The sequence below is a fragment of the Macrosteles quadrilineatus genome, unplaced genomic scaffold (assembly GCF_028750875.1).
Source record: "Macrosteles quadrilineatus isolate MER2022 unplaced genomic scaffold, UCM_ALF_1.0 Scaffold_7__1_contigs__length_78375512, whole genome shotgun sequence".
NCBI lineage: Eukaryota > Metazoa > Arthropoda > Insecta > Hemiptera > Cicadellidae > Macrosteles > Macrosteles quadrilineatus.
This window is the reverse complement of record NW_026542600.1, coordinates 30,662,725-30,684,949: the sequence shown is the minus strand read 5'-3', so window position 1 is coordinate 30,684,949 and position 22,225 is coordinate 30,662,725. Positions and strand designations below refer to the sequence as shown.

Genomic DNA, 22,225 nt, shown 5'->3' with positions numbered 1-22,225 from the left:
GATCAATTATTGATCTATCTCAAACACAACATGCTAGGACTCGTAGCATCTTTCAATATTCAATGAATCTATAATTATTACTGAATATCGTTTGAAACAAAAAACCGCAATCTCACCATTAATAATTATTGAATAAATCAAGAAAAATAACCAAAAGCTTTAGAAAAATCAATTTTTTTATTCAGACTGGCAAATTATTACGATAAATTACTATTACTTGTTGAATTTATCTAACTTGAGCTTGAGAATCCCTAGAACACAGAATTCAGGTGATGTTGGCAACCCTGTCAAGTGGAAACACTGCAGCAGTGCTGCTAGTGTCAGTGTAGTGGGGGGTCAGGTAAGCAGGATTTTGCTAGAGATATTGAAAGTGATAACTCTATTGGATCAAGCTTTTTCCTCTTATGAGTGATTAATTATTGCATTGGTATTTTGTGTTAAACCCGTCAAGTTGGGTCGAAGACCCTTTTTACCAGGATGTCTTCTCCAAGTGCTGGTAAAAGAAGAATGGACACAGATGTTATAAAACTGTATCCTTTGTTGCATCTGATCTCAGCTGAACAAGGCCATAATGGGGAGCTGATCAGCTGTTCTTTGTTTTGACATGGCTAACATATCTATCTATTATTGTAAATTAGAGTAGAAACAATACTGCGTAGAATATCGTAGACGTATCTAAAATCACACATTCTAACTATCTATTCAAGTATAATGTCACTATTCCTACCTGTCACAAAAATGCATTTTTTCCCATTTAATGTATTATAGACCTACGTCTTCCACTACTTCAGTTGTACTTAACATATTTGTTCCCAAAAATTGTTCACAATTAGGACCAAACTTTATTTTTGCAAAGCACATGCTGTGGGCTAATTTGTCATAGGCCTATTTAGTTCAGATTTAGTCTTTGATAATTTGGAAGATTGTCTAATAAACATCTATATTAGGCCCTTAAAGTTATCTCAATGAAATTTGGACCTTTGGATTACTGTTTGCAATACATTCAAGGTTGAACCTTAAATAAAGCTGTACCAAATGGTCCTTTGAATCAAGCATCTATGTCCAGTTAGAATTTTAGTGTATTAATTACAAATATATACCACCAGTATCAATTGACATAGGCCTGAGCCTAGATTGGACAGTTAGGAAAATTCATTTAATGGATTTAGCATATTTTATCATAGTCTAGCTAATTCTTATGATACTAAATAATTATTTAATTTTTGAGCACAGTGATCCTATGCTGCTTGTAGACTACCGGTACCTAGGCTAGGGTACATGTTGTAATATCCTGTATCTTGATTAACTACTTATCAAGAGTAATTATTTGCTGTTGATCAGTGTACAACACATGCGGGTGCTGTAGAGGCATTTATCATCAGAGACGGCCAGAATACCAATGGGGTACATTAGGCTTGTACCGGAAATACTGAGCACAGTCCTTAGGGAGGCTTCATTGTTAAACATACCCCACAACTTTTATCAAGTTAAATACAGTTAAATACTGTTCATCGGTTAGTGGCTAATCATTTAATAACACCTTCAATGCGGCAAATCCACATGTGGTCATTTGTGGCAGAATGTTGATTTGATACAGGTAGTTTTTGCTATTGGTGAACCTTGTTTGTACAATTTTTCTTCCTCATAATTCTAAAAAATACATTTTATTTTGCAGTTCTATATTTATTAAAGAAATAAAATTACTTTGCTTGGTGTAAGAATGGGTTGCGAAATCAAATTATCACCCACGACTGGTCTATTAATAGCCTAGTCGTCTTATCTTTAAGCGGTACCTAAGTTATAGTGGGTTTAGCAAGGTCTACCTCTATACTAGAGATCTCCTAATCCAAATATCCAGCTAATCTGAACCACTTGTTTCAGGAAAAATGTTAGAAACTGTAGCCTACGGTACTTAACTTATATGAATAACAAAAGAGCAATGTGTTCTAAAATACTAATCAGGGTGTCTACCTGGCCGGGAACACTAGAAAACCAGGGATTGTACGTGAATTTTTATCAATGGTAAACAGTCCATGAATTGTGCGTGAATTTCGATTACTGGGAAACAGTTTGTGAATTGTACGTGAAATTTGAACAAACTGAGAAATTTAATATATAAATAGGCCTATAAAATAGCGTCAACTCATTAACGTTCCGTTAGTTCTCTTTTATGGTCATCATATAGTAAGATTGTCAGTTAAGGATCATGGGTTTTGCTGTGACCACGGAAAGTTATGAGAATGTTTCCACGATCGAAGAAGAAGATAATAATTGCGTGAGCAATTTTGACTATTTACAGTCATAAAAATACATTATTTTATTTTAATGAAACTTATTTTTGCTGCATTTCCAGCTAATGATTTTGTCTGTGAGGGAGAGAGAGAGCTTTATTTATAAATCTTAAATATTGAAGTGAGTCGTCAAATTAGAAATAAGGAGATGCAATGTGAATATTAGTTAGTGTCCTTGGATTTCTACAGAGCATACCAGTTCAGGTACTCTTCCACACCGTAGATTATTGGGTGTTGTCGAAGTCATTGGGTGCTGACATCAATAAAGGTTCCCAGATGTGTAATGGAATCAGCAGTTTGACGGTTCGGGAGCACGGATACATTTCCTTTGGATCAACGTAGGCTAATCCTAACAGGGTTCGGTGCAGATTAGTTGGAATTAGCAGGATCCTAGTTTACTCTATTTTTCTGCAAGTTTGTGTGTTTGAACACATTTTACCCCACATCGTTTTGGTTGTGGTTAGCCTGTTGGTTACTTAGCTGTGTGTTTAGGTAGGCCTACCCAATGAAATTTGTATAACTTCTTCCCAAAATACTGACATTTGGTACATACATAGTGATATAGCAGATCTGCAATTGGCTAGAGCAGGATTTAAATTATTTCACAGGCTCAGGACATTGGATCCTACGGCCCAGACTGCTCAGAATATAGCTTGTCTAACTGTAACATTTTTAGGATTTAGTCTATTATTCATTGAGCGCCTGAACCTCATTATGTACTCTTCCTGGAGTTTTTTTTTCAAAGATTCATAAAGGCCTACAGTAGAACATCAATAATCTGGATTAATTGGAATGGGGCACATCCGGATGATCAAAATTACCTTAACAGAGGGTACTATCCAAGAAAAAACCTCTTAAAATTGTATATTTTTACCTTAGGTACAGTAAGAGTCTAAAAGAGATATGAATTCAAAACACTTTTAATGTTTAGGTACTGTAGTAGAATCTCTATTAACCGAGGGCGGATCAAACGTGAACTATAGATAACCTAGGCCTATATCTAAAATAGCTTTGCATAACCTCACTATAAAAAAAATGCATTAACACGTTAAGTGCGGGCATCATCAATAGATGATGTCCAACACTAGGACTGGTGGCGGACATCAGCTAAAGCTGACGTCATGCGTCATGCCACTCTCTCCACATTAGTTTAGTGTGATGTGAGCTCAGCCATTGCCGGGGAACGTTATAATCGTTGCCAGCCTGTAGCTTAGATTATTTAAGCTTTAGTCTGGTGTAGGTTGGTACTAAAATTTCCCGTAAAATCCCGTCTAGCAATACTTTTGTCCCGGTTCCGGCAATTTTCTCTTTTCAAGCCACTTTACAAAGACACTGGCTACGAATCCAGGCAGTGCTGCTACCTTTGGGTGTTTCAGTGAACTACGTCCACTCTCGGGCTAACACAGCACAATCACCGCTGCTCTTTTTTTATTCGTCAGACTGAAATATTTGAATGCCAATTGCGTTCACCGATTCAGTTGCGCTGCGGGGCTTCGCCCGGGCCTCGCCGCCATTATCGAGCGCCTGTTTGAAGGTATGCCGCACTGAACGTGTTAAAATGTATTTCATTATTCTAGTCTACAAAATGCATAGTATATTAAACTATTTTGGGCTATTATTGATATTTAGTAGGCTCCTACGTTATTTGCTTTTGTGATATCACATTTCATTTGACAAAAATAAAACAAACAAGAAGCAGAACAAGAAATATTTATCGCGAGCTCAACCGTGATTTCACACTTGCACTGACAATCATCTGCTCCTTACATATCTGTCTGCTATGTAGGCCTACACCAAGGGTGTCACAACAGCTAAAGACAACATGACACTTCATAGCCCTATAGTTTGGGAATACTGTATCTGAATTAGAAAATTTCTATTTAGATAAATAAATATAAACAATCCATTCTGTACTTGTGTTTTGCAAGTCATCAGATTTGTAAAAGAAATTGTAAAAACTTGATAAAAATATGGCAAATTCAATAGGCTATATTAGTCTAATTGTACATTACCGGTACTTGTAATAAAAAAAAAACATATTTTAAATTTTTCTGCTAGAGAGCTCATTTAAGGTATCAAGTTTCTTTTATTTTGATGTAGATGATTTTACTTCAAAAGTGCTCAAGGCCTACAACCTTGATACATCATGAACCATTATCCAAAGATATATTAATGGGTACATAAATGCTAAACAAATTCTAAAATACAGAGAAACATACGACTAGAAGTATGATTTATTTTTTTATACTCAAATTTATTTCAGTTGGGTCAGAAAAGTAAATGCAACAAAGAGGAAAATTGAGTAGGACAACGGTGAGGTAAAACATTATCAACTTATCATATGCATGAGACTCTGGTCACAATATACTGATAACATGAGAAAACCACAAGTAGTTTTATAAGAGTTCTATCAAACGTTATTGGGTTGATTGTTTAACCCAATATCCATCAAAGTTCTTCTTTTCCGCTTTTGGATGATATTTTTTGTATATTCCAAGGGCTGTTTTTGTTTTATTGAAAGAAGATGAGTTAGTTTTGAGGTTGATGGACTGGTACAGTCTCTTGATAAGATTAGTCGAGGATGATTTTAATTTTGTTGTAGAAATAATTATAATTTCAGTAAATATCAATGATTAGTCGTGATGTAGGCAAGGAAATACCCAGTGGAAAGGGTATTTATAAAAAGTATATATATTAGCAGAGTTTAGCATAGTTCATCGTGTTTGTCAAAATGAGTTAAAAATGATAGCATTTTGTTGATTAGAAGGTATAATTACTGAAATATGGTAAATTAAAAATTCATTTTTGATGTTAGCCTCCGGATTACGTTGAATATATAAATTGGTTTAAATACCTGCTTCTAGTAATCCAATTGTTGCAATTTCTGTCACGCAACTACCTATATGAAGTCGAAACTAGTTGCGTGACAGAAATTGCAACAATTGGATTACTAGAAGCAGGTATTTAAACCAATTTATGTAAATTAAAATCTCGAGAACTCAAGAAAAATACTCTCGCGCTAAAAAAGTAGGTACCTATATAAGATTTTAAAGCGGTTATTTATTTCAACCGTCAGTTTTATTAAGTTTCTAGAGGACCAATATAAAAAATAATAATATTTAAGCCTACATATTTTACATCTCCAATGATTAGCTCCATTTTAAACAGCTCCATTTATTAGCTCCAATGGTCGTGTCTCCTTTTCAAACAAATGAAATTAAATGTCACTGATTCCCAATAACAATGTTAACTGCCAGGGGCTGTACATTTGTTTTAGTAGGCCTACTTCAACCTGTCATTTTATATTATTTGATTTTCTTTAATAGTTTTCTCAGAATAGAGAGCAAACATGAAGTCACAATATTGGGTGGGCTCAACGAGTTTTGTGTCAAGTTTTATGGACCAAGTGGAAGTAAGTAAATTATTTATTAAAATAAATATGTAATTTTATACTAGGCCTATATTTAATATTATGTGTTTCTGTCAATGAAAAAAAATTATATGTAGCTACTATTTAAATCATAATCTATCTAATCTTTAAAATTCTCTTTAAATAGCTATAATTAGCCTTATGTTAAGCTATTGCAAGTTAATTTGAGATCCTCAGAGTTCTCATTTACAGGTAATTTAATAATCTCTCATTTTCTAATAAACTGTGTAAGTTACCACAAGTTTCCAAAATAAAAGATACAAACATTGGTGGTGTCGTATTGAAATAGTTACAAGGGTGGCTTTTTAACCTTCCATCGGGCGCATTGATTTTCAAACACCAAAGGGCGCTCACGGAAGTTACCTCTGGGAGTACAAAAACTATGCAATGATGAGTAAAAAACATTTTAATAGCAATAAAACTGTAAGAAAAACATTTTTATGAGTTATTACACTATTACTTAAGTAGTAGGCCTATATCAAGTGGAAAATTTTATAAAAACAAATAAAAATACGTAAGTGTTGTGGATAAAAAAGATTTACTTTTTGTACTTATACAGTACTATCGTATATTAGAAAACAAATTTGAATATTGTATGACATAAAAACACGTACATGGTCTAATAAAAATAATAATTTTGTACAAGGACAACTCATTCAATCAAAGCTCTTAGACAAAAATTGCATTAGTGTATGACATAAAAACACCTATGGTATTATGAAAAAAGATAATTATTTCACAAGGACAACTTACTTTGTTAAAGCTCTGTAGAAAAAATTGCAATGGTGATTTAAATAAAACACCTATTGTCTAATGCAAAAAATCATTTGTTAGAAAGACCACAGACCACACATTTTGTCAAAGTTCTTTTTCTTGAAAAAAAAGCTTACCGAACTCACGGACCATTAGTTCTTTCTTCTAAATGTTGTTCCTTGTCCTCCCTTTCAACACTAGCCAACAATATCGCAATTAGTTCTGCGTCATACATTTTATAATATCGCTAAATAAGGTCAAACACAAGGGTGCACAAGATTATACAATACAATTCTGCAAAAGTGGTTCGTAAGGTAAATGTTGCGCCCGATGGAAGGTTAAGTAAGGTTGGGCCGTATGTACAGAACACATCATCAACAGTCTCAGTGCTGCGGCCCGCCTTCAGCGGATTCTAGCGTACAAACCTATTGGCCTCTTGGGATCTCTTACGGTACCAGGAGGGCAATACACCACTGGGGTTGGTGGAAGTCTCAAACTTCTCCTTGAAACTCACTTCCCTGGCTGTATTTTTGAGAGTGACAACACACGAGTGTCCGGCTGCACGTATAGAAGTTCTTGGCTGAGAACTGATCGTGAAAGCTGGAACATACCGAAAAGAGTTGTCATTCTCTCTAAGGTTAAATAGGCAATCAATAAGTTTGGTTCATTTAAGTCTCCCGGGAGAGACGGCATCCATCCAGCCATGCTTTAGCAAGGACCTGATGCTCTCAATCTTCTCCTATGTTTGAACTCATTCGAGCAAGCTTGGTCTACGGGTACATCCCTCAGGCCCGGTGTCTCATCAGTGTGATCTTCATTCCCAAAAGAGGAAAAGCAGACTACCCTGATGCCAAATCATTCCGCCACATCAGTCTCTTCTCCTAAAGACCCTGGAGAGGCTGGTGGAGAGGCACATAAGAAAGATGCTTCTAAACACATCCCTTCATCGCAACCAACACGCCTACCAGCCTGTAAAACTGCTCTGCTCGAGCTGGTTAGCAGAATCGGGGACAGCCTGAAAGTTAAGAAAATAGCCCTATGCACCTTAATGGACATTGAAGCAGCCTTCGAAAATGTAACAAATGGAGCTATAGTGCGAGCGTGGGAGTTTGTGAGCGTAGACTCGAGCAATCTTGTGCAGATGGACAGAGTCTATGCTTAACTCAAGACACACCATGGCTGACTTTTTTTTGGGAAAAATTGTGATCGTACCCATAAAAGGATGTCCACAGGGCGGTGTAATTTCACTCTCGTGTGGAACCTTGTGGTGGACAGTCTTTTATGGGAACTCACCAGCAAGGGCAACTTTGTCCAGGACTACGTAGATAATGTAGTCCTCATGGTTCAAAGAAAATTCACAAATATTGTAGCTGATATCATGCATGTCAACCTACAGTATGTTAAAGCATGGTGTCTCAGAGAGGGACACAACACTAATCCCTCCAAGACAGTCGTAGTGTTTCACCAGGAAAAAGAACTTTGATTCTCATTCCAGGCTGAATATTGGCACTACTCAGCTGGGAGTGTCGAGTACAGTCAATTATTTAGGACTGACACATGACTCCAAGCTGACGTGGAACAACCACTTGAACAAGGCACTGCGTAAGCCCAATTGGGCGCTCATGACGTCCAGGAGATTTGCCATCAGGTAATTAAACTCCACATATCACTGGTATGAGGCTGTGGTTAGGCCTCAAATTACCTATGGCTTGCTAGTCTGGTGGACAAAGATGAATCAAGTAATAGTTAGGTCATATTCAAACAAGAAAGCCTGCAAAGGCTTGTTACGCTACAAGCCACTGGTGCCTTCAGGAGCAGTCCATCAGCTAAGAAACTGTGGCTGCGAGTCCTGTGCTTCACATGACCATGGCCGTCCTAAGCACAGAGGCAGTTTTCACCAAACCCTTCACTGTTGAATTTCGCTCCAAAGATTAGTGGAAAAACCACAAAGGGCATCTCCAGAAACGAAGACCTTTGTCTGGTACACAGACGGCTCCCTAATCGATGGAAATTTGGCTTTAGAGTATACAGTCGATCGCCCAGAACAGAACTTTCTGCCAGTCTGGGGCGATACTGTAGTACCATCTTTCAGGCAGAAATCTGTGGTATCTTGGCTTGTGCCAACCTAGGACTAGCCAGATGCTACCAAGACTTCCACATACAACTGTGTAACTCTTGGCTGGGTTCCAGGACATGTAGGCACAGGCGGCAAGGAGAGTGTAGATAAGCTGGCCAAAAAAGGTGAGAGCCTTCTTTGGACTGGAGCCATTCTGTGGCATCAGAAAAGCTACCACTAAACACCCAATCAAAAAATGGTCCAGGAGACAACACCTAGAGCGTTGGCGTATGGCAAGAAACTGCTCTCAGAACCTATCACCCTCTTCACTCGCTGGCTTATAAAGCTGGGGAGAGAGCAGATCAAGCAGGTACTTACTCTTATCACTGGACACAACCATTTCAGGAAACACCTCCACACTCTAGGAATTGTCAATGACAATAAGGACTGTCGACTTTGCAACCAGTCCGATGAGACTGAAAAACACATTATTCTCGATTGCGATACACTTGGGGCTAGAAGAAGGGCTCTGTTTGGACTAAGGCAGCCACCTGATTAACCAGATACTAACATTGGGCAAAAGCTCTAGCACCTAGTCAAAAACACGGGCATAGGCTTACCCAGTTAGCGGCAAGTGGGGATGCACAATAAGCTTCTGTTGACGTGCTTGGACCACGAGTCCACCCCTCTCACATTACAATACAATACAAGGGCCATTTGTGTGTATAAATCCGTAGTTGGCTTGTACGCCGCAACAAAGCTTCCCGCTACTTACTTGCATCATTTGTGAACAGGATGACACAATTTGCAGCTCTCTGTAGCTGACATGTACTTTTCTCTGTGTTTTTTCAAAATTTGTTATACTATCGAAGCTCCTGCCCCGTGTGAGATAACAGTTATACCTTTTTTGATTGCAAGAAACATATCCGATGCCAACATTAATCGCCAGATGACTGTAGGCTATGGCCCTAATGCAATGAGTAAGGGTAAAGTGCGGAAATTGGCCATCGAGTGTAAAAATTACCGTGAAATCCCTTTTCCTTTGTGGTCTTATGTGAGAAGTCTGGGTACCCACCAAAACACAATTCCTTCCAAATGAACATTTCCACGGCCATTTTTAGCTGCCTAGCCTATTTCTGCACTGTTCCCGCTATCATTGCATCAGGGCCATAAACTTCAATCATCTAGCGATTAATGTCATAAACTTCTTTTGGTAAAAAATGTATCAAAACACACAGCGATGTGTACATGTATGCTACAGAGCTACAAAATTTGTCATTCTGTTCACAAATGATGCCAATAAGTGGCAAGGAGCCTCGTGGAGTACAATGGAGTTACGGATCCATATGCAAAAACGTCCCTCACTTAAAAAACAACCCTCGTATCTTATGAAAACAGGATGATGATTAATAGTATCTATTATCAGTTCAGTTTGAAGTATGATTCATACTTCTCTCAAAAACATGGACATTCCTAGTTTTGTATTATGTTTGGGAGTCGGACGTTCAGTCCCAGGTTTTCCTGAGGCTGGACAGTCAATCCCAGCACTAATGAGGGGACTGGGTGGGACTGGCTGTCCAGCACTTTGCCAGACTGTTTGTCCAACTCTTGAAAAACAGGTAAAACTACATAGACTGTTATTCATAGTTCAGTTTGGTACCAGTATCAAACAGTCCCAGAACTATTGCGGATTGGTCCACGGACTGGTAGTCCAGCAATACCAAATTGTTTGACGACCCCCCCCCCCTCATTGTCTAGTAGACTCTGGGGCTGACTGGCCTACAACATTTATGCTTATCTCCAACCAATAATACACAAGTAATACAGTTATTATATGGATTTGATGATTAATGATTGAGAAAGAAAATTGAATGGGAGACATAAACACTGAATGGAAATGTCCTCAATCCAATTAGTAGTTTATATACAGTCATCCCACAATAATCTGACATTTTGTAAGTGACGTACTCAGTAGTCCAACACATTGTCAGCAACAGCAGTCTTATTAGCAGAACAAAACAAGCCTACAAAACAGTGGCACGAATCTCTATCGCTCAGCACTATTCTCTCATGCATTTATTCTACTTAAATTTCCTTTATTATTTTTCAAATAGGTGCCTATATCAAATTGTGAGGCCTAGTTTTAATAAATTTCATTTACTATTTTGTACTTTTTATTTACTTAATCATGTTTTTAGTTTTTATACTGTCCCAAATACTTAATACTGCATTATAAAAATGTAGGCATATTTATCTTGGTGAAATGGATATCAAGGGACAACTGAATATAAAATAGGCTGCCACCCATTGTACAAGAATGGTTAAAGAAATATAATTTTATAAGAAATCAAACCTGGTATTATAGTTTTAACAGTTTTAAAACGTATAACTTTTTCTGTCCACCATTGTTATATTAAAAGTAATAATTTAAATTTCAGCTCCCTATGAAGGAGGCATATGGAAGGTTCGAGTACATCTGCCGGAGCACTACCCCTTCAAGTCACCTTCAATAGGCTTCATGAATAAAGTCTACCACCCCAACATAGATGAAGTCTCTGGGACAGTCTGTTTGGATGTCATCAATCAAGCTTGGACAGCTCTATATGGTAAACTTATCCTCAAATTTACTTTTGACTTTGACTAAACCCAGCCTCCTAAACAGGATGTGTTTGTAATGAAATACAGCACCCCGCAGTGGCCTAGACCGTTGTGGTCTTCTATACAATATTACCAATTGAGGTGGGGATGCAACTAGGTGTGTTTTAATTCAAATATGAGTGTAGAGTGGAGTTAGATGCTTTGTGTAGCTTTGTTTCTGACCAAAACGTACTATTTTCTTAGCCAGGACCATTTTAAAAGCCTAATGATAAAGAACTGCTGGTTCCAGTTTCAAACCTAGCCTATAAATAAACACTATCATGGTCTTCAGAGTAAATGTGTGTCACTAAACATGGTATGCAAATGTGTTTGCCCCGTAGCAGATACAGAATACCACCATGACTTGTGGATACTGAAACTAGACATCCCATCTATCTGTAGCCTATTTTTTATTAAACAAATAATTTAGCTTGAAATAGCCACTCACACAATTTGCTACAGCCCAAAATTCTATCTTCTACCATAGTCATTCAAAAACTGGCAACAACTTTTAACATGGGAATGGAATGTCTAGGTCTATCAATAGTCAAAGGTACTACCTACACTGGTATCACTAGTAGCTCAGATTAAAATGGCCATCAGCAATGAAACCAAAGCGTTAGCATACTGTAATTTATTACCATAATTTTTTCAAATATAACCCTTGTGCTTTTTTACCTCGCAACCTAGTATTTTATGTTTATTTTCAGGAGGTTGATGTGTGTCCAAAAAATTAAATCCCCTATTTCATGTTTCAGACTTGTCCAACATTTTTGAGTCGTTTCTACCCCAGCTGCTGACATATCCCAATCCCATTGATCCCCTCAATGGAGATGCAGCTGCAATGTACTTACACAAACCTGACGAGTACAAAAAGAAGGTTCATGGTAGGTTTTCTCATTACCTGATGTTCCTCCATGGTTTTTTTGCAGGTTTAATGCTTTATTCTTAGCAGCATATACATGCTTAAGATTTCTTGGGCGGTATTAATCCATATTTACTGTGTTATTCGTGTTATTATTATTTTTTTTACTTCTGCTAGACTGGGATTTAGTATGAACACTAATAATACAACTAGTAAAATTCAATCAAAATTTAATTGTTTAGGCCTAATTCATAGAATTTTGTATAATGGCAGAGAGAATGTTTATGCTCTAAGATTTTATAATATAAACACTTAGGTACACTTTATACTATGGCTATTCAGAAAGTAAGGAAAATTTTGTTCTTTTGCTTTGTTTCCCACAAGTTTCACTGACTTTGTTGTTTGATATTGTCACACAAAGGTTAGGCTACCGGTACAACAAATTTTGTGCAAGATGGGTGCCGAAAATGCTCACGAACCACCATAAAGGTCAGCGAGTGGGGGCAGTTTTGACATTTCTGGATGCCTACGACAGAAATGGTGATTCACTAATGGATCCCATCGTAACTGGGGACGAGACATGGGTAAAACACATTAATTGCTAACGAAATTACAGTCCATAAGTTGGGGGCACACAAGCTACCCAGAAAAACAAGAAAATGTTTACAAACATTGTCAGCAAGGAAGATTATGGCAACGGTTTTTTTTGGGACAGGCAAGGTGTGCTTCTTACTGACTTTCTTGAGCGTGGTACAACAATAAACACTGAACGGTACTTTGAAACTTTGCGCAACCTTAGGAGAGCAGTTTAAACAAGCGCCAAGGGAAATTGACATCGACAACTTTGTTTGTGCATAACAATGCCTGACCTCACACAGCAAACCCACCAAAGAACTCCTTGACTCATTCAAATGGGAGGTTTTTCCTCATCCACCCTAGTCCTGACCTTGCACCAAACGATTTTCACATGTTTCCAAGAATGTAGACCTGGCTAGCAACACAGCGCTTCGACGACGACGCTGAGCTTAAGGTGTGCTGAGATCGTAGGCGGCAGACTGCTATGATGAAGGAATTTCAAAGCTTGTGCATAAGTGTCATAATTTGTTTGGAGACTACTTAAAGAAGTAGTATTTTAGTTGCTCTTTTAGATGTATTAGCCTAATACATTTTTTTAAATATACTTACTTATTTTTTATTTTAATTAAAAACGATCGTTACTTTCTGAATACCCCGTGTATAAACATACTAAACTTAAAATAACGCTGAAAACCAGATAAGGATTGTGTGTTGTCGGTTTTTATTTCAGTACACTATAAAACAGGTTGAGAAAAGGAAGCATACATGAAAAATTCTTTTCATAGGTTAAAGGGCTATTCCTGAGAATTGTGACTTGCACAGTGTTGGTGTTTTGCAGAGTATGTCCGCAAGTATGCCACAGAAGAAGCTCTCCGAGAGCAAGAACAGCAGGGCGTCTCATCAGACAGTGAATCTTCTATGTCAGACTTCAGTGAAGATGAAACCAAAGACATGGAATTATAACACTGGACTTCACATCTTGTACATATGCACCATTTTCTCCTACATTTTCTGGTTCGGTGTGGTATTTAGAGTTGTGCTGCTTAAAGGAGTCGTTTACAGAACAATGTAAAAAGCCTGGTAATTTGTACACATTCATCTTTGAGTATGATTTTTTTAGTAGTTATTTTATTTGTATAAAATTAGGAAACTCGTGGATCAAATGGATATTGGATTTTGCAATCCGAAATCCAAGTGAGATTCATTGGCCATTATTCTACAAATATTGACAGTTTGAAGGAGAGATTTGTGTTAAGTGGAGTAATATCTGAAAAGATTTTTTTTAGCCAAAGAAATACGTAATGGTTTTGTTTCTGTGTGTTTACATCACAGATTAATGACATTTTATTTCAAATATGACTTTAACGGCAAAAGTTGTTGCTTTACTGATTCAAAGAACTAAACCTTAATAATAGCAATGTTCCTTTACAGTTGGCTCACAAGTGTTGATTTAGAGTTTACAAGAATACATCAGGTTCCATGAAAAAATTGTTTTGTTATAAAATTGTATCCGAGACCCGAAAATTCTTTTTAGATTACAAAATTGTATGACTTTTAGTTGTTAAGTAATGTACTTGGTTTTTTTCATTATTATCAGTTTTGCTCCTCTGGAAATGTAAAGAAATGTGTGCGGTACAAATAATTAAAATTAATTTCATAACTCAGTTTAAGACTAATTTTAAATTGAAATCGAAGTTATCCTATTTTAAATTTTTTAAGTTTGTTTTGTGTTGTAATAAACCAAAAAAGGACCATCAGACAAAAATAAAAGTGTGAATTTAGTTATTTGATCTAATTCTGACTTTCTGGACATCTTTAAGGTTTGAATTGTTATGTATACAATTCAATAGGTACAACTCTTTTGCTGATACCTATTACTCAAAGATATATTAATTTTGTTTCCAAGCTGTTCCATGATCCAGTTGAATAACAATATGATGGACTAGATGTAAAGATCCAGTCAGTGTTTAGTGTAGATTTAGTTCTCATGATCTACTGTGATAAGGCAAAACTCAACAGTAGTGGTCATGTTTATTTAAGTTTTAGGTTTGTTTTCTTTAAAAGTTATAAGACAAGAGTAGGTCTATTAATTTCCATTTGAGTATTTGACGATTTATATAATGATTAATATTCTATTGCCATAGTTTTAGTTCAGATTTATTTTGTTGATTATTTATTAGTACTCAGTAAAAGTAATTATGTTGTAAGTGAATTTATTTTATATTCAATCCTTAATGATTTATTAGTAACGGTAATTTTGATCAAATCAATTGTTCAGTTGATAAATAACCAACCTCGGTATTCTGCACATTGTGTGTGCTGTGCTGTAAACAGCTAACACATAGATGCCAGACACTGAGAGTTATAAATAAGTAAAATATCATATTTAGGTCAACATCTCAGGTGAAGCTGAAGGGAGGCTACTGTAATCAGGCAACCAAGCAAACCGTTCAAAGGGTGGATAATTCTGCCATTCTTGTTTCAAAATTGATTTGAAAGGTAAATCCCATACATAACTTAAGAATACCTTGCTCCATTTACTAGTTTTAGTTCACAAGAACTATGACTCCCCCATAAGTATAATCGATGAGTAAAGAACGGGAGATTCACAACTCCATGGTTTTTCTGGTCAGTTCTTATCTTGTGGATGCAGTGTCATATCTGTACTCAAAATCACTTGATAAAAGAGTTCATCAATCCATTGTTCTAAGCCTGGTTTACTCCCGTGATTGCCTTGACATTACAGAGTTCCATAAATAACCTCATCGTGCTTTTATTAATTAAATCATTGAACAGTTGCCAGGGCCGTACTTAGACCGGTTTTTCCAGACATTTTTACCTGGGCCCGGCCCCAAACATGTAATTTAAGCAGAGGGGGGGGGGGGCAGCCTAATATCTTAAACCAGGGCCTGCCAAAGCTAGATACGACCCCGACAGTTGCTCTGTATTCCTATGCTCAACAATTTCCGCTCTAATAATCTCAAATTTCTTTGTTGCTTATTCACAACCTAGAACCAAGATGCCATTCTAAAACACCAGATTTCAACTCATCCGTATCACTATTGTTTTAAAAATCCGTGTAAAAGTTACTTGATACCTAATCAAATACAATGTTAACGTTTCAGAAGAAATCGTTTTTACATTTTGCAATGACTGGCTGTGGCTGTTAAGATTTACAAACAAAGATATATAATTTATTCATAATGTGCCTGCATGATTAATTAAATAACATAAATGAGGTTACTGACCTGTCATCAATCAACAAAAAAATAGGAACAATAGAAACGATAGGATTTATTGACTACAGGTCAGTAAGGTATAGTTAGTTGTCAAAGATATAAATTTAAATTTTGTAACCAGCAACTTAAAATCCTGACTCCTGCAGCAGCAATCATCCTAAGTACTCATAAATCTAATATGATATAAATAGGGAGTAAATCTTGCCTGTTTAAGGAAATATTATAGTGAAAATCTAATAAGGCAAATTGCTTAGTCTGCAGGTTTACCTCTACTATGACAAGGGAATTTAAATTTTATAGGGTCTCATTGTTTATGCTCTAAAATCTCCCACCATTTATAAAAAGAGAACCGCATTAAAACATTTCAGTTAAAAACTCCTTCAGCCACCTTGAATCATTGTTTCTCCTGACAATGTTGACCAATAATGGCCAATGCTATTGTTAATATATTTTTTCATACTCGTCAAACTTTACTTTAGATTGTAAAGTCATAGTGACTAAACAATTTTTCTTATCAATTTCGGTGTTCTCTGTTATCAAAATATAATTTATTGCTAAGTCGGAAAGTTTATTGTAAGTCGTAGCACTGATATCTCGTGCCAATATGTCGTAGCAATAGTTGTTGAGAGCAGATCACAGTCGTGTTGTAGTTGGCCTGAACCTGACCAAGTGCCTGCCTGTTTAAATCCCCAGGCAAGAGTCACTGTAACTTCCCTTAACTGTAAACTTATTGTCACCTTTAATCCACAGAAGAAATTTTAATTTTCATTACAATAGTTCTACTCAAAGTCTCACCAATAATTACCTCTGTAGCATATCACATATTTTCGTAAGGTTGTCAAATTGTGAACGTGATAACTCTGTCCTAACTCGGGAGAGCAATTAAATACAATGAGAGGTTATGGGCAGTAGCTAAATAATTGAATATAACTATGCTAATATTTTATTTCTACACAAATGAATAACTTGAATCACTGAGAAGTATCAAAACATAGAGGGCGTGTTATGGTAGAAGCACATAGATCATGAGTTGTGCTATAGTTGAGAGTAAGAGAAGCGATCTAATGAAGCCTTGTGCTACAAGACATCCATGTTCTCATTACACACTAAATTCCTCGAGTATGAGTCTTCCTTTTATTCTGTTACTTCTCGGTGCTTTTGAGTAATTTGAGTTAGTATATCAATTATCAATGCCTGTAACCACTAATCAAAACTTAATGTTCAACACTTTCAAACTGAGTACACTAAACAGCACTTAAAAATGTTATCACACACTCACAAAAATCATAATTTCTGATAAAATATTGCTTTTTTCTTCATATCACAGAAGAGCTTTGAGTTTCTCTGTTTAATTAGGCCAATGTTCGAATTTGACTGCTTCATTCTATGTTATAGCTTTTCATTCATCTAAGGAAACATTTTGTAGATATTTGTTATGTTATTGTATTTTTTATTAAGAGTTTGTTATAACATACTTAATTGTTTGTATCTCAATAAAGCACCTCTAACTAGTTGATAAGTATGATTACTTAAGTTTTTTTATAATCAAACCATTTAACATTTTGGTTATTTGACAGTTTTAAATGCATATGTATTATCATTTTCACAGTAATAATAATTCGTAAAGAAACACAAATTTCAAAGAAAAAGTGTGAACTAACAATGTTAATAATAATTCGTAAAGAAACACATATTTCAAAGAAAAAGTGTGAACTAACAATGTTTATTGCTTAAGTATTGAGATTCTATTACACCAGTTTAAAATCATGGTCAACGATTTCTCTGGTAAAAATAAATAACTCATTCTTGTAATGGCATGTGTAGCATTTGGTTAAATCTGTATATCATAGGCCTACTAAATGCCCAGCAAAGCAATAATATTGTTTGTGTTAATTCTAGATCTAATATTGTTTGCAGTGTTTAATTAAAGAAGATTACTTTTCAGTAAGTTGCCATCTGGTTTCAGTTTCTGTCCAATCACTAATAATCCCATAACGGGAACAAAGTATTGTAATTCTGATTGATTGATAACACTTTATCGCAAATAATTTTGTTTCTCTTAAGTGATTCTTTGTTCAAGTCGATAACAAAAATTAATTCAAAATGTATGCTTTAATCCATAAAATAGATAAGGGACATATTTGTTCAATAAATATTGTTTAACTTTAATGTCTGACAGCTCAGCAATTAAAAAGGTTAAAGTTCTTGATACATTTTTTGTGTGTGTATTGACTTTATTGTAATATTAGTCACATCATTGATATTATTTATACTGTATTAAAGGTACAGTATGCCAAACGTCTGTTTATTCAAACCAAAATCATAATTTATTTCTGCTTTACTTGTAAAAGGTTGATCAGCTTAAAAACAGAATTTGAAATTACATCAAAAATTTGTGGCTCTCTATGATAGCTTAATTTTTCTACATACAGTTATGTTCAAGAACTCACATTTTGAATGTAATCTTTCTGGTTGCCAAATTAACCATGCGTAAGCAATAAAAATATCGTAGGCTATTATTTATGGTTGACGGCTAACTGTCATAAGGAGGTTATTACGTGACTGTATCGTACATTATTACAGCTCGACACCAAGTAAAAGTTTACCCTGTGAGTTAACAGGAATCTATAGCAATGCTATAGATAGCCCATGTAAATGCATTGTTTTAAAATTGTCAAGCATTATGTAAACTATGAAATTTTTAATAAAATATTCCATAGCCCTACAATAAACGTCTGAATTAATTTCTCTATTGTACCACTTTTACACAGAATTTTCTACTAATATTTTAGATACTGGATTCCTGATTATTCTTATCTGTAGACTAATGCTTTTATAAACCAACTTCCAGATATTTAAATATGGATGGCATGGATCAGTCATCCAACAATTTTGGTGTTGTAATTTTTTAATGGAGTGCATTTATATGGCTTGATATGATAAAGAGTACTTTAACAAACAGTATTACTTTTAAATAAATCGAGGTTTGTACTCTTTCGACTACATTTAATTCCATAGACATAAATTAGACTTCAACATTGAACCAAATTTTCTGTAATCCAAGTAAATAGACTATATTTGGGCACACAAACTGAGCTGAAGGCATTAAAATTTACTTTATATGTTCCTTAGCCTATCAAGTGAGTAAAAAAAAAAAACTATAACTTGATCTTAGGGTGGCAATGTATGTAAAAGACATGAAATAAACTTGCTTAGTTAATAATAACATGAATGACAAATTTGCTCAAAAACACTCAATATTTTAACTAAAAAAGGACATCACAGATTGAGAACTATCAAATAGTGGCTACCTCACAAAGAAGAAATTATTACCACTGATGTGTAGTAAATCTTTGCAATATTTTTGGGCTTATGTAGGATTAATAATGCTACACTATAAAATTTATGGCTTGCTATTTTTAGACAACAGTTGCATTTGGATAAAAATGCATCATTTTCTTTTAAGGCTGACTACTAGAAATATATAACTATTATGCTGCTCCCAACCATCCACAAAGTTTTTAATCTGTCCACAGCATAAATAACAGTGGACATTTCAAAGTGCTTTCTATTTTCTGATGATAGTAATCATTTCATTTCCTCATCGTGCCCAAATCATTGCATTGATTTTACACACATAAGCAATAAAAAAAATGCTTTTCTGGTTCATATTTATTTTGCTGAATACAGTGCCAGCTATATTATTTATTTATGCTCTCTGCAACAAGGCTGAAACATAAAGTTATTTAATAGTAAAATAATGCACTATTAGACACTGACAATAATATGCACTTTAATGAAACAACAATGACACCACTAACTAGGTTGACCACACACTAGACAGTTGAGGCGAGACGGGGTGGAAAGTCACCCTTTGTCAAAGAGTGGAAACAGTCATATATTTTGTTTTGTAGACTCTGTGCATGTGTGAATTCACAGGACATCTACTATTCTGTACTTAGTCCAAATAATTTCAAAATTAAACTTGGATTACGGTTTTGTATAAAACACAAAGTTAACACTTTTTTAATTAAATGTGTCAAGTGTCTTAACATCTAGTTTAAAAACAATATATTATCATGTACACCATGTTTACATGAGGAGACCCCGCTCCAACACCATACTTATGTAAAGTCTCTCCTCCAAGCTATGTTTATCTATTCAATCTTATTTTGTAATTGCTCAAGTTCAAATTCAAATGTTGAAGCTGACTGACCCAAAGTAATTGATAATCTAACCGGACCTGACCATAGCTAAGTAAATGTCAGTCAATCTCCTGTTCACACATTGCAAAACCACACTCGCAACCATTGACGTAAAACAGTGTTTTTGTTTTTATCAATACAAACCACGCCCCAACTTTGGTGCATTGACTTGCCTTCTACACTATATATGTGTCCGATCTGCGACAAGGCAAGTCGAGCAGCCAGCCTCACTTTGCCTTGACTGTTACAGTGTGTGGCTGGCCTAAACTATGCAAAGAAATACAAAAATACTCTTAGTATTGTGAACTAATTAATATTTCTGTTGCTAGATTGCTTAGGCAATGATATATTTGCACCCCCTTCAGTTTCCTGTTGTATGTTCTACAGCATACTTTGTAAAATTTAAAGTTTGTTTTCAATCTTTTCCACAGTCCAGAGGAAACGTTTCCTCCCTCTAAAGATTAGAGGTTGGGCTACAACACAAGGCAGCAAAGTAAAACTTTTGGATATGACTTGAACATAGCCATCGTACATGTGCTAATTTGCAGATGAAAATCTTAAGATTTCCCAGCACTTGAAAAAACATCCAATTTTCCTTGAATGTGTTTTCTAGACGCGATATGATAAGCCACAAGATAACACGGAGATGACAAATTAATAGCCATCGTGAATGATTCATCAGAAAGTGTCGTAGATGATACAAAATAAGCCGCTTCACTGGGAGTATTTGATTACAGAGTTCATCCTGTCCATCTCCTTTCTGCCAAGTGAAGCCTTGATAAGATATAGTAACAACAAGTTTAACTTCAACCACCTTAGGAAAATTGAATATTTGTCAAAATAATATAGAAATGTTAACGAATTAAGTACCTATTTTATCAAAATAGAGTGAACAAGGAATACAAGAGGAACAAATTAATTTGCAAACTAAGCTCAAAACTGTAGAGCATAACTAATATAAATCAATGAGGTTTGGCTCAGTAATTTTACCTATGACAGTTTTTTAAACTAGCCATTTCAGTTCATTTCTTAGAATTAAAAAGATTTGCTAAACAGCATTGTTCACTTACTTAACAGCATTGTTTTACTTAACATCACAAGTAACAAACCAATGAGGTTCAAGAATTAAGAAAAAAAAGTAAAATTGTAATGCTTCGAACTTCAACTAGTCAGCTGTTAAGACCAATTTAATTTTTAAGGAGTGGTGCAAGTAGTGTTTGGTATAATGATTCATTGCATCATTGTCAGTGGCAATTAACCTCTCTTAGAAGTTATGAGTACCTAGTGATTGTTAGTAATTGAAAAACTGTTGTAGGTAAAGAAGTGTACACAACTCGCATAAATATCTTAATAACACTCTTAGCAGTTTTTAAGGCACTCGCCAAGGTTCGTACCTTAAATTTATACTTGTTTCATTAACACTATCTTTCCGCGATCACATATAAACTGTATAAAATGTTCGAGGTTCTTTGAAAATACCACAGTTTTTGTTCTCATCCTGTCTTATAAACATGTGTAGTACTTGACAGAACCAAAAAAACACAAAAGTAAAACAATCTGCTCTTGATTTGTTCATACAAAATTGATGTGATACAAATATGTATAATATTAAATAACTGTTGTGAATGTTATATTTATTCTTTGATATTTTAGTTGAGGGAATTAGAGAGGATTTTTCATGATAGATTCCTGTCAGCATAATCTTTTTGAAACTATTATACAGTTTATGTTTGTGCACAAAGCAATTTTTCTAGAGGTGTAAAAAAATAATTTAGCAGATTTGTGTATTTCATTTAGTTTTATACTTATATCAGTTTCAAGTTGATAAGTCTTTTTTAGTAGGTAGTTGAAAAATATTTTCTCAAGTGTAAAGAGTATTTAACATTAACACTACTGTAGTGATATTCAGAATAATTTAATGATAACAATAAAATTAATGTGAAATAAATATTTCAGTTTAACTGATTCTTTTGTATTTATTTACGAACCAACTTGTATTGTGACATTTTCCAAACCTACACACAATACAGTACAGGGTCGCGTTAAGGGCAGTGGAGCCCTGGGCAAACCCAAAAGCAGCGCCCCCTTTTTTACTAGTGCGGGCAGGCGGTGGTTGAAGGAGCACCCGGTGGGCGCCCCCAAACCTCCGGCGCCCCTGGGCATATGCCCTATC

General features: G+C 35.4%; 1 protein-coding gene across 1 annotated transcript; it reads left to right on the top strand.

The window, feature by feature from the left end:
- Positions 1 to 327: 327 nt before the first annotated feature.
- Positions 328 to 21,971, top strand: LOC128998140 (ubiquitin-conjugating enzyme E2 H). The gene is made up of 5 exons (XM_054424143.1): positions 328 to 530; positions 5,627 to 5,703; positions 10,969 to 11,136; positions 11,926 to 12,054; positions 13,447 to 21,971. The coding sequence occupies exons 1-5, from the start codon at positions 478 to 480 to the stop codon at positions 13,569 to 13,571; spliced, it is 552 nt and encodes a 183-aa protein (XP_054280118.1). The 5' UTR covers positions 328 to 477; the 3' UTR covers positions 13,572 to 21,971.
- The last annotated feature ends 254 nt before the right edge of the window (positions 21,972 to 22,225 follow it).